We start from the raw sequence: 12,828 nt of genomic DNA on the forward strand, positions 1-12,828 counted from the left end.
AATCAGGCAACTGTAGGAGTGAATGAGAACTGCAACCATTTGTATAGCGGAAAATTCCTTGCTTCTCCTACACAAAATTAATCATCACTTTCTAAGATCAACAAACAGGAGCATATCATTTAGGTCTGGATAAAAATGATATTACTTCTGATTCTGAGATGTGGAAATATATTGTCACCAGCTTTCCAACCGTCTTTTGAGTCATATCCACTCAGGGCCACCAGACTAAACTCACAATTCAGGTGTCATCAACAGTAGCATCTTTCATATTTTCGTGAAACAAAGGCTGATCCTTATTTCAATTTATATTAAGTTGAAGCATTGAAGATGATGGTTAACATTTTAACTCATGACATCCAATGATCAAATTTGTAGTATAACAAAGACAAATGACCTCTCACCTTTGTCAGTTTTTCAATCTGCTTCTCTAGTTCATCAACACTTGCTGTCTGGTCCCCATCATCCTACAACCACCAAACACAATGTCATGCTGTAGTTATTTCAGAATAAACTCATACTACCACAGCTTATTAATATTACAGTAAAAAGACATAACAGAAAATAAGAGGCAAATTCTAAAGGTAAAAAAGTTCAGATTTTGTGCTTGTTTAATATATTCGGCTAGGAACAATGTAGCTGGAAAAAGATATATCTTGAATCTTTCCAAACCATCCCAGATGGACATGAAGGAGAATGTTTTCAGCAAACACTTGGCCACAAGCTTTCTTTTACTGGAAGAAATAATTTGGTTTGTGCATGAACACTTACGACTACAGAATTTAATCTTAGTTTTCTATGAAGCCTTTTGGACATTCAAATTCATTTCTAGGTGCTCTTCATGTATGGAATACTAACGGAATCTGTCAAAATCTTATCAATCAGTCTTTGTTCGGTGCATACTTGCATTTTATTTCAATATCTACAAGAAATTGTAGAGCCACTTTAAAGTACAAGTCTGCTGTAAAGGTTCTAGTATTAATCCTGCTGATTTTTTGAGAGGAATGCACCCATGATTAAGTCTACAGCTCCCTTCTTCTTGACACGGTTTAAAAGTGAGAGACATTTCCACAAAGAGAGTTTTAATTTAGTTCAGGAAAGTCTTGAATACAACCAAATCCTAGGAGCTCCCAGTCACCTGCACCGTTAGATACTGGTCTTGTATTTCTTGGCTCTGTACAAGTACACAAGAGTGAAGCCTTGTGAAATATAACATATAGCACGAATGCAATGGAACTGCAGTTGTATCAGAAAATAAGTCTCCTACAGGAGTTACAGGACTTCTGTCTATGAAATGTCTAGTGCACCAAAACAGAAGACTGTAATAAAGGGAAAAATATTGCGGGACGGACGTGAGATTAGACATCTAAATAATTCTGAAGTATCAGTTTGTAAGACCTTTGTGCTATGCCTGTAAGGTATCCTCTCAAATTTGTATACAGCATAGTATTTGAATTAAATCCAGAATAATAGCACAAAGGGCTGTTCTTACCCTAGAAACTAGTTGGGGTTCTAATGAGAACTGTTTGAACAGATTTGAGTTCCCACGTCATGTTGTGTACACGCACTGTTCAAGTGGCCATGCCCAAGCACCATAAACCTCACTGTGAACGTCCATAACTTTGCACAGATGGATCACTTCCCACGTGCTACAAGGCTGTATCCGGTGTTGCTTGTCTTTTCTATCAGGTTTCATCCAGCAGAGAATCCCAGAGTTGTACAGTGAATTGTACAGGCCTCTGGCACTTCTCTTAAAAAAAAAAAAACCTTTTGACTACTGTAGATAAATTCAGCTCAACAAGCTGAACTGTTTTAGAGATCCTTCCTGTATCTTATCTGATACTGACTAGTAAGATCTACCATCTTGTGATAAAATGCAGTCAGGAACTGACTACCCTAGAGCAGTTACAAAAGAAATACACAGGAAGATCACAGGCAAGTTTTATAATAGTTAATGTTAAATATAACTTTACACTTCATTATTATTTTGTTAACTAACAAACGACCTTTATTCTCCCTCCAAGAGAAAACTACAGTTACGCTCATTTGCTAACAAAGCTTCAGTTCTCTGGATCTGGTACAATCTTTCAGAATTTCCGAGAAATTAAGAATAAGTCAAAACAAGTAAGCAGAAAAAAACCCACACCATAGTACAATAGTTACTAAAAAAATACTCTGGAAAAGAAACTTATTCCAAAAATTTTAAAATATTGAAGGTAAGTTATTCTTCCTTCCTTTCTACTGTGAGATTTTGGGAAAGGAGTGCCATACTGCACAGAAACAGAAGGAAAACAAGTTTTAACTTACAAATCAATCAAGTTTCACTATACTTAAAATCCCTCACCTCATCCTCACAAACTTCGGCCTTCTTTCCTTTTTTATCTTCTTTGTCCTCTTCATCCTCATCATCCTCATCTGCCTGATCATCACTGTCGTCATCATCATCATCATCATAGTCACTGTCCCCCTTTCTCCTGCGTTTGCGGCCCGGGGTGGGTGTTTCCAGAGGATGCTGCTCCTCTCCGGCCTCGCCGCCTCCCGTCGCGTCTCTTTTGCCTGTTTTCTTGGCATGGATGATTCTAAGCCTTGAAACACACAACAACGGGTGAAATCATGGAGTGTGACTGCAGCACACAGACGTACCTTTCTTCCTACGTGACTGGAAGTAAATAATACATTTTAGATTCAGATTAGTTCTTCTGTTCTAATACGACATTGTATTTGCTCAATATTTAGTGCCATTAGTCAAGAAGAAAAATTCAGCTTGTAAAGCCCCTTAAGCCTCTTACTCAGTTATGAATAGAACTTCTGTTTCTCCCAGGTGAATTTTATTGAGTAACTGTTCAGAAGAAATGAAATACAAGAGGGATTTTGAAAAGTCAGGAAAAACAATTAGAAGAAAGAACCATTTTGACTTCTTCATCTTTTATTTTATGCATTTAAGAACACGATCATAAAATACCTGTGTCTGAGGTGGGGAAAAAGGGCAAAAATCTTTAGTTGGAAGTGTGACATTATTTACATTTGCATGGCAACAGCAAGGTTTTATTTCCATTTCAGATTTGTATGCATTTTTAATCTATTATATATTATTTGACTCTAGTCTTTTTGCGGATCTTTTTATTCTAGGACATACTTTCTTTTCTGAGAAATCTTAACTACCTAAATGATCAGGAGATTACTCAATCAAACTCTCATTTTTCCTTTTATGAAAGAAAAGGGAAACTTACATACCAGTAATTATGGTTGTAGTAGACCTTCTTCTTCTATAAAACCCTATAAGACAAGATTCCACACAGCAAAAATTACAGTTCCAACCTATCAGGGAGCTGGCAGGCAAACATGCTGAATCACAGGAGGTATCAATAGCCAGGCCTAACCAGTCACTTACAACGCAGACCGAAAATGCAACTGACTTAGAAGAGATTCACAAACGTGTAGAAAAGACAGAGGTTTTTGTAAGAGATGACTGGAAGAAGGTAGGATGGGAAAAGTAGAACAGTAACGACAAACACAATTACCAGTACGTAATTCTTCCTTGTCGTACTTCTCTCTCTTCCCATCCTACAAAACAAGATTCCATACAGCAAGTGGCTACAGGTCTGGAGTGCTGCACGAGAACCGGCTCTGGGCACAGGACACACGTGTGGCCTTGGAAAGCGCGGCTCAGCAAAGCCAGGACTGCGCAGCACAGGTCCGCGGAGCTGGTGCTGGTACCGGGAGCAGCGCTTTCAAACGACCATTAGCGAGATGTCGTCAAGAGACCTTCTGTCTGCTCGAAAACAGCCAGGCTTTGGGGTTTTGGTTGGTTGGTTGGTTTGTTTTGGGGGGGTGGTTTTGTTGTTTTGTTTGTTTAGTGGGTTGGTCTGGGGTTTTGTTTGTTTTGGCTTCTTATTGCCTTTTTTTTGCTGCAGTGGTGAACCCACTGGAGAATTTAGAAAGTTTTATACTTTTATCTTTCCAATATAAATGGATTTTTTGCTATTTTACTGATTTAAAACGGGGTTTTTGAGAAAAAATATTTGTCAAGCTTTCCAGTGAATTTGGAAGCGAGTAACATTTTCAGGTCTGGTGCAAAAAGCCTTCATCTCACTGAGTATCAATCCTACTCAGAGTTCCACCAAGTTTAGTTTTTTAGAAAAAAAAAAATCCTTTTTTATAAGGATGACTTCAAACTATCAAATCCTCTTCATCTGGATTGGAAATTCCTGCCTACACACAGGAATTAACTATCAGACAAAGCCACCAGTCAGTGACTGGACTGACGGCTGCATGACTGGACACTTCTAGAGACAAATATGACTGAGATCATCTCGAAGACAATTCAGTAATAAGGCTGGCAGGTGTAAGTTCAACAACCAGCAAACACCTCTTTCATACAACCAAAGAGAAGAAGCCCAAAAGTCTACTTTTGGCGAAAGCAAAACCAGAGATAAAATGCTGTCAAGCACTGAAAGAAGCCTGCATGACACGGCAACTCAGAGGGATGGAAATGAATCAAAGATGCTCTTTCAGTAGCATCACAAGCATGAGTCTGCATCCCAGGGAGCGCAGAGGAAGAAACCAGTGAGAACATAACTTTTAAAATGCTCAGGTATTTCAAGAGATAGCGCAAATTTCCTGCTGCTACCTACACACATGGCTCACCGAGAGAAGAAAACCTTCGCCCAGAAAACTGTTTCATCTTCCTCACTTTCAGGTATATACCAAATAACATCTGCAACGGCTGAGAGAATTATAAAGCCTGTTGGCCTGTAGAAAGAGTGGGTGGCCCATCAGATAATCAGACGTGTCACTTAAGCCTGCTCTAACCTAATCTGTAATTTTTACTAGATCACAGAAGGAAAATCCACCTTTTGACTTAATTTTCATACCTTCCTCATAATTTTGCACATAAATATTAAGTAGTAGCAAGGCAAAGAAATTCTAAACATCGCACTTTTAACATACTTCAGCCTGGGTCTCAAAACGTGGAAGTTTCCCAAATCAGCATCACCAGTTACTGCTCAAACACAGGCTGTAATTCCTCCCCTCCCATAACACTGCTTTTGTACGCCATCATTTACAGCTGAGATGGCCTCCATGGAACTAAATTAACTTACAAGGAGTATGCCATCGTACTGTTAAAAAGAACACTGTTGCAGTGACAAACCTTATTCTGCAGTATTCCAAGTCTCATAAAGAAACAGATATTACGTGATCCTTTGGGTGATTTATTTCATTTTTATTCCCTTTTATATTGACCAAGCTACAAAAGACATGCCAGGGAGAAGACATTTAATGGAAAAAGAGATACTGAGATTCTGATTATCTAGTTGAAAAACAGCTGAATCATCTTCAGGTGAGAGAGTCTTCTGACTGCAGTTGTGATACAGAAAGCACAAAGAGAGAAGAATTGATTGCGTAAGACAGGTGCCTTTACAAAAATGGTGATTAGTGTCAAGATTCACATCTCAATGTGATAGAGAAGGAATTAGATGCAACCTCTCACTGACAGTCAGCCCAGCAGAAACAGTCCAGGCACCTCAGAATTCAGTTTCCAGCCATATATATTATACGTATAAAGGAATTTTGTTCAATATCCTTAAGAGGGCATTACAAAAATAAAGCATCCCTATGGGCTTTTATACAGTGATTCCTTTTCCAACCTGGGATTTTAATGTTGATTTTTATATCTTATAAAGACAGGTTTTCATATTATTTTTTTGGCCCTCCTTCCCACTCCCCCCAATATCCAGTTGAGGTGATCTCATAAAAAGTGCAAACGTAAGCGCAAAAAAAAAAATCACTCAGTGAAAACATCTGATACAAGAAGTCTGTCCTCTTATCCCACTTGCATGTACATCAAGGTAGCCTGGACATAGCGGTATGAAGATTTACCACAGCAAACACTGGTGAACCAGGCTGAGATTAAATTAACTCATCTCTCAGCATCGTTATTCTACCACTAGACGCTTCCCAGGCACGATGGGCTTGTGGTGAGTGTTACGTAAAGGCCTGTGTGCATGGGAAAAGAGTACACGTCCACTGATCACACTGCAGGCATCCAAGAAACCAGATATTCCTATGCAAAACTGGGACTGCGATGCTTAAAAACCAGACTGAGCTTTGAAATGGATGGGGAAGACAACATGTATAAGAATGAAGTCTGGAGCAGAAAAAAAGATCAAACAGCAAACTGAAATGGACAGATTTCTGTTCAGAGAAGCCCTGGAACAGTTGTAAGAGTTTATGAAAAACGCCAACTGATATAATAAAGAAGAAAATACAGTTTAAAATTGATCAAAGAAGGCTCTTCTAAAAAGAGAGAAAAACAGAGAGAGATGAAGCAAGTCCAGAGAATTCAAAGAAGTGGAAGAATAAGGTTTCTGAGCACTCGCGCGCTACTTACGCTCAAAAATAGGGACAGCGCTATTGGAACCTGAACTCCACAAGAGGGGAGAACATGAGAAATAGAGAAATGACTGTAGAGAGGGGCTGGAGACTGCAGGGTATTATGTCCACTATTTGAAAGGGAAGAAAAGAAAGATCATGAGGAGAAGGAAGGATCCTACATCTACCAGTACTTACAGTTTGATGGAGGGAGAAAAAGACTAAGCAGCCCCAAGGAGAAAGGACAGAAAGGGTCCCATTCCACTAATGGGCACTTGGCTACATCAGAACTCCAGTAACACTTTTTAAACTATATCCCATAGAAGGGATACAGATGAAGACAGGAAAAGGCATTTGGATTGTCCTAAAAGAGAAAATATATTATCCCTATGCAGACTGGGATCTGCAGTATTAGTAGGTAATTGCTTTTTACTGGTCTTAATTTTTTCATCTACCTCCCTCTTGTCGTCCTTCTTTACTTCTTTCCTTCTTCCTTCTGAGATAAATTAAAGGGAAAAAAGGGAGACATAACATTAGAAACACAAGTACCTTGAGCAAGGACTAAGAAAGGATTCACCATTCCTAGCAAGAGGTAAAGATGACTAAGGAAAAGAAAGTAGAGTCTGGCTATGTATTTTTACCCCCTGTGATTCATGAACTTTATGCCTTCAAGCTTCCTGGTAGCTGGAGCCATTACGCTTGCTGTATGGAATTTTGTCTTGTAGAATGGGAGAACAGTTGATATGAAACTGAAAACCCTTTAAGAGTTCCAATTTTACCTTAAATAAAAATATAAAAAATATCTCAAAGTTTGCATTCTACATATGATCCCTAGCTATAGGGAACAACGCAACATTGACAGATGGGAAACACTAAGATAACATAATACAAATCAGCAAAATTCTATTGGTAATTGTTGTATGAAAATCATGTCGTCTTAAAACACCTTTCAGAATGAACACTGGTAATTATGGCAGGTCCAAATAAACTTCAATAATGTCAATAGCAATTTGACAGCTCCTGTAACACTTCAATTAAAAAAAAACACCACCAACTTTCTTGCAAAGAATACAAAAATGGCCTTGACTTTATTCCAATTTTGAGGGACACCAATCCTCTGAATCTCATGCACCTTTAATAGATTGCAGAAGACTGGTGCTGCACCATTCGAAATCCACATCCGTCTTAAATACACAGGTCAGTTACTGACTTCTCGGTAAACCTGTCATTGCATCAGCTACTTTTGTCCTTAGAACCAATTGTCTATATAGCAACATACCTGAGTAAATGCAAAAAAGCAATATATTGTAATATTTAAGGAAACAAAACTTACTTCCGAAGTTTGCCTTCAACCATCCATTTATCTCTCCTTAAGTTTGACATATAGTCAATGTTTTTATCAATTTCACTGTCAAAGACAAAATAATCCATTAACTGTGAACTTACATTATTTTTCTGACAGACATTTATGTACAGATACTTTGCCTCAAAGAACTCTCTCGGAGAAATGTTTACAATTCAAAACAAACACTGTTAAAGCCAAGAAATTCGGGCACTAGGCGGCCTGACGCAGCGCTCTGCTGACCTGCTGTACCTATATTACGGGAGCTTGCTTTCCACAAGAACCGTGGCATTCAAAGGACGTCACATTTCTCTCCAGAGCTCTAACTCAACGTCAAGCTGCCAAATGTATCTGTCACAAAGCACCCAGCCCTGCACTGAAAACAAACTCATCGCTGGTCCGTCTGTGGTTTTCTCACTGGGATCCACGGGATCTACAAACTAACTTCTCTGCTCTTCGCTGCAGAAACTGAAGAACCAAAGCGCTTCAGTACAGTCACCATCGTAAGCCCACTTCTGAAACACCCCAGCCCCAATAATTCAGAAGGTTAGAGTGGTTTCTATGATGTAGATATAAAAACTCAAGTTCTGAATGATCATTTCTACAAATCTGACTTAGGAGTTGGTCACCTGCAATAACATAAAGTTTCCTGGAGAAAATTTGTGCAAGCTTTGAAAACAAACCTAGAGACCAAACACGGAAAAGTTCTACTCTTCCATCACATCAGAAGCACATAAAGGTAAGAGGCAGTAACATAACAAATTTCAGCTTTCATTATAGGTATATCAAGAATTCTCCTGTAACAGAACACAGTGTATACAGTATTTCTGAACTATAACATTTTTATACTTCTATTTTTACATGCCTGTTTGGGAAAAAAAATCTTACCTTACTACACTCTTGCTGCACGCTAACTCGTTGACAAGAAAAGCAAGTACTGATGCTTTCTGAGCTGGAGTATGTGCCTGAAAAGCTTTTGTCTTCAAGCTCTCCGTCAGCTCCGTCTGACCACAGTGAGCCTCCATGAAGATCTGCAGAATCTCGGACACGTTATCTCGATTGATACCAACATTCAGTAAGTGTTCCCCAAGAATAGTTTTAGCCTAAAAAGAATAAAGACATTCTGACCAATCACATTTAAAAATATTATTTTCCTCTGCAGGCTAAATTATTGTTTATAAAACAGTGAAGTGGGTTTGGTTTCATTTTTACATAAGGACTTTAATCAGGATTTTTCTTTAAAACTATTCAAATGTAAATATTGAACAGAGTAGCAAATTAGAATGTCTTCACCTCGAAGTTTTTAAGAACAGAGATAATATTCACGAAATTGGCTAAATAAAAAAAGACATGGTCCAGGTAGAACTTGATGAATATTGTTTTGAACAATCACGCTGTGTGCAGTTCTAGAATAGAAGAGGGATGTTTTGGCTTGAAAAAGAATGATATAAGAAAGAGAATCATGAACGAATCAGAGTTTTGATGAAGTGACGTACAGAGCAGACTTTGGAGAAAAAAAATGGCAAGATTCACTGAGAGTATAACATGAAGGTAAGAATGAAAGGGGGGGGGGGGGGCGCGCGGGGAAAGAGTTGAATGACATGTGACAGGGCCTTACACGAGGTCCAAATAAAAATGCAGGAGGGTACAGAAGATTCCCAGAAATCTAACCCTTCTGGAAAACTGGGAGGCTGACAGGGCACAGAAAGTCTTGGAATGACATAAGAACAGTGAGACTAAAGAGAAGAGTTAGGAAAGAGAATGGAAATCCAAATCAGAGAGGTGTCAAAGGCACATTAAGAAGAATGCATTCATAAATATGGGGTGTTTACTATGGATTTTTTCCTTCCTCATTTTTTGTTTACCTTGTATCCTGTAACAAGTCCTGGATCACAGACAGCTGCAGAGACGAGCTTTACCAGTAAGTCCTGTACTTCTCCCATGCTGTCCCCTATGTTCAGCAAACCCTCCTGAAGGACGCTCAGGGAAGGGACATCCACGTTCACATCAAAGCCAAGAACTTTGCCAAAGTTCCGCAGGAACTGCACTACCATGAGACAATCTGAGAACGTGCTGCCACCAAGAACAAGGCCTGGGATACGAGGCAACTGCGGCAGAGCCTGAAAAGTAAAGAAAAGCAACGAAAGATTCAGTAGAGTATTTCAAAAGAACATTTTTATGATACTAGCTAGGGAAACTTGCCGGTGTTTCCATATGACCTACAGCATGGCAATGCTAGAAGGTAAAGGCTGTAGGGAAGCCGACCTCCCCATCACATCCAGTAAATTTAAACCTGAAGCACAATTACCTTTTCACATGTTATAGGAGGCAGGAGACTAATAAATACTTCTTGGCCAGGAGACACTCTCAGGCTCTATTCTGAGCCAAAAATACTATAGAAGGTGGTGTAAAAATATTTGGGAGACATAGGGAGGGGAACTCTCTGGAAGAGAGAGGGCTGGAACCTGAGGTGTATCAAGTCCTGAAGGACAACAACTAAGAACACAGAAGGCCGGGAGAGTCATTTTCTTGAGTCACAGTTGCACATATGAGAAAAGCTCTATCTAGCACCTGTGTACTGAAACATGATACATATTCCTGCTGTCAAAATAACTCAGACTAACCATTTTTTTTGAAGCAATCATGCAAGTGCTTTTTGGGAAGCAGGCCACTTTTAAACAAAATGCTGTTAATTAACTAAACATATGCTACTTTAGTGTTCATAGTGTCTTGTATTTGTACATATTTCAAATAGTTATGTAATTATCTAGACCAAAACTTGAATGCTTTGGGAGTGGCTGCAAGAAAAAAGTTACTGCCACACCAGCAAAACACAGAAACAAAAGACAAGAAAATAAGTTTACACTATTATGATTACCTTCTGGTCTGCTAAGCACATATCTTCATTAGGCTTCTTTAGCTCCTTTGCCATTTCTAATTCCAATCTTCGCTGTTCCAGCTTACGTTCTTTATTTAATCTTTTTTCATCACGTTTCTCTTGCTTTAACCGCTCTTTTTCCTTAAATAGAATTAAAAAGGCAGAAAATAAACCCCGCATATTTTATTTACAATGGAACAATATAAGAATTTGAAAAGCACTACTTATGCAATTTTAATAATTACCATAGCAATTAAGGAACCTGTATTCGAGCAAAGGGAAGGGGGAAGCTACAGAAATAGAACATACTCATCAAATTTGTGAGCAAATCTAAGATTCCATTTTTTTCTCTCCTGTCCACATAGAAATGGGTATTGAGTACGTTTACACTTTGGAGTACTATTTCACAACGATGACTGAGTGAAAGTATGGTAAAGAACCGCCATCCATGCAGAACTGCTTGTGTGCCCAGCTGCTGCTCTGCGGCTGTGCAAACATCCTCTGCAGCAACATGGGCCCTCATAACTGTGATGACCGCGTAAGGGGCACGCTGCTTATTCACGGTGTTCTCCCTTTACCAACACAAGTCTTGTACGGAAAGTCACATTAAAGCAGCACACAAAAGCAGTAACTTGAAGACTCAAAATACTCCCTGGCTTGTTTCTTTACATGGGATGCGGTTCACCACAATAGGGAGAAAATTAGTGTGGCCAAAGCTCAATTAGAGTTCAAGCTGGATTGTAATGTGAAGGACAACAAAAGGGGTTTTTTAAATATGCTAATAGCAAAAGGAGGATCAGCGATAACACTGGTTTGTTACTTGATGAGGTCAGTCACCTCACACATAGGAATGCAGAGAAAAGCAGAGATGTTTAAGGCCTCTGTGCCTCTGTGTTTAATACTGATGATGGGCCCTGGGACCTCCGGAGCCCTGTGTTGGGAAACTGTGACTGGGGGGTGAAGAACTCCCGACGACTCTGGACATGCTTGAGACTTGCTGCTCCAGCTGGATTATACAACCAAGCATGTGAAAGACGCTGCTTTTACCCAGACCACTGCACAATGAAACCACGAAAACCTCAAACTTGCAGAGGTTGGTACTCACTTCTGCTTTTTTACGTGCTTCCATGGCCTTCATAAGCATCATGTGTTGCCTTCTCCTTTCTCGTTCCTATTGAAGCAGGTAAGATTAGAACAAAACTAATCCACATTTCCAAATGAGTAAAAAAGCTGAGTAACAAATTTAGCATTAATAGACAAGTCACAGTAAATACTAAATATAGGACAAGAATGGCCAAGTCTGTGCATGTTTTAGTTCAGGTTTAGAAAGCAAATACAAGAACAATCAAAAGCAAAAAGGTAAAGGAATGAACATGGAGACAGTGTAAAAAAGAAGCATACAGATTTACTTATGGTCAGTTGTGATGCTCCTTCATAAGCTGGCAGAACAAAAAGCATAATGGTTGGCTGGAACAGGTCAGTTACCTTACATCTGCTATCACGGAACTTGTAATTTACTTCTTCAGTAGCCAATTCAGCAGAAATTTTCAACTGGTCATTTTCAAATATTGCAAATATTAACATTTTTGTAACCAAGCAACAAATTCATATGATTAATTTTCTCAGTTCTAGATCAGTTTTAATCAAGCTAGTGGTGGCGCATACACATACGCAACGACACCTGCGTTTACTGATGCCTGTTCCTGAATAAATTACGTCGCTAACTTCGAATGCATGGACGAGCTGTATTCTAGAACATTAAGTATGGGATTGTTGCCTTAAAAGCTGTGGAGTAAATCTCGGCCCCAGAAAAGGCTACGAGAATTGTATCATCAAATCCAGCGAGGATAGGATTACATTCAGTGTTTCAGTGTATACTTGTAACATTACATATTTACGACTGACTTACAGCTAACTTCCTCAGTACCTTACAAACTTACAAAAGACATCATCCTGATTTCTAAAACAGGTTAATTCAAATTGTATTTAAAATGTCTGGATTCATTCCCAGTGAACGGAACAAGGCTTGCAAAAATTATCTAAGTGATTACCTATTAATTTTGCATTAATTATTCCCAGATTTTATACAGTAGTCCAGTTTCTATGGGGACATCAGTAACATAGACTTCTGGCTAAAAACCTCATGTATTTATTGACATGTTCAATTTATACACATGTTCAAAACATGCCTTTCTTTTCCTGAAGAGACAAGACAAGCAGATGTATGCAATGCACTGTG

At 39.0% G+C, this 12,828-nt stretch overlaps 1 protein-coding gene across 9 annotated transcripts in view; it reads right to left on the bottom strand.

Annotated features, from left to right (window-relative positions):
* The window catches only part of BAZ2B (bromodomain adjacent to zinc finger domain 2B), a 113,605-nt gene that overhangs the window by 14,430 nt on the left and 86,347 nt on the right, over nt 1–12,828 (bottom strand). For all 9 annotated transcript variants that reach the window (XM_065637352.1, XM_065637357.1, XM_065637353.1 and 6 more), the window contains 7 exons: nt 11,695–11,760; nt 10,590–10,730; nt 9,577–9,831; nt 8,600–8,814; nt 7,703–7,777; nt 2,342–2,582; nt 402–464 (listed from right to left, as the gene is read on the bottom strand). In XM_065637352.1, coding sequence (XP_065493424.1) covers nt 402–464; nt 2,342–2,582; nt 7,703–7,777; nt 8,600–8,814; nt 9,577–9,831; nt 10,590–10,730; nt 11,695–11,760 — 1,056 coding nt within the window. The remainder of the gene's footprint in view (nt 1–401; nt 465–2,341; nt 2,583–7,702; nt 7,778–8,599; nt 8,815–9,576; nt 9,832–10,589; nt 10,731–11,694; nt 11,761–12,828) is intronic.

The sequence above is a fragment of the Caloenas nicobarica genome, chromosome 6, assembly GCF_036013445.1.
Source record: "Caloenas nicobarica isolate bCalNic1 chromosome 6, bCalNic1.hap1, whole genome shotgun sequence".
Taxonomy (NCBI): Eukaryota; Metazoa; Chordata; class Aves; order Columbiformes; family Columbidae; genus Caloenas; species Caloenas nicobarica.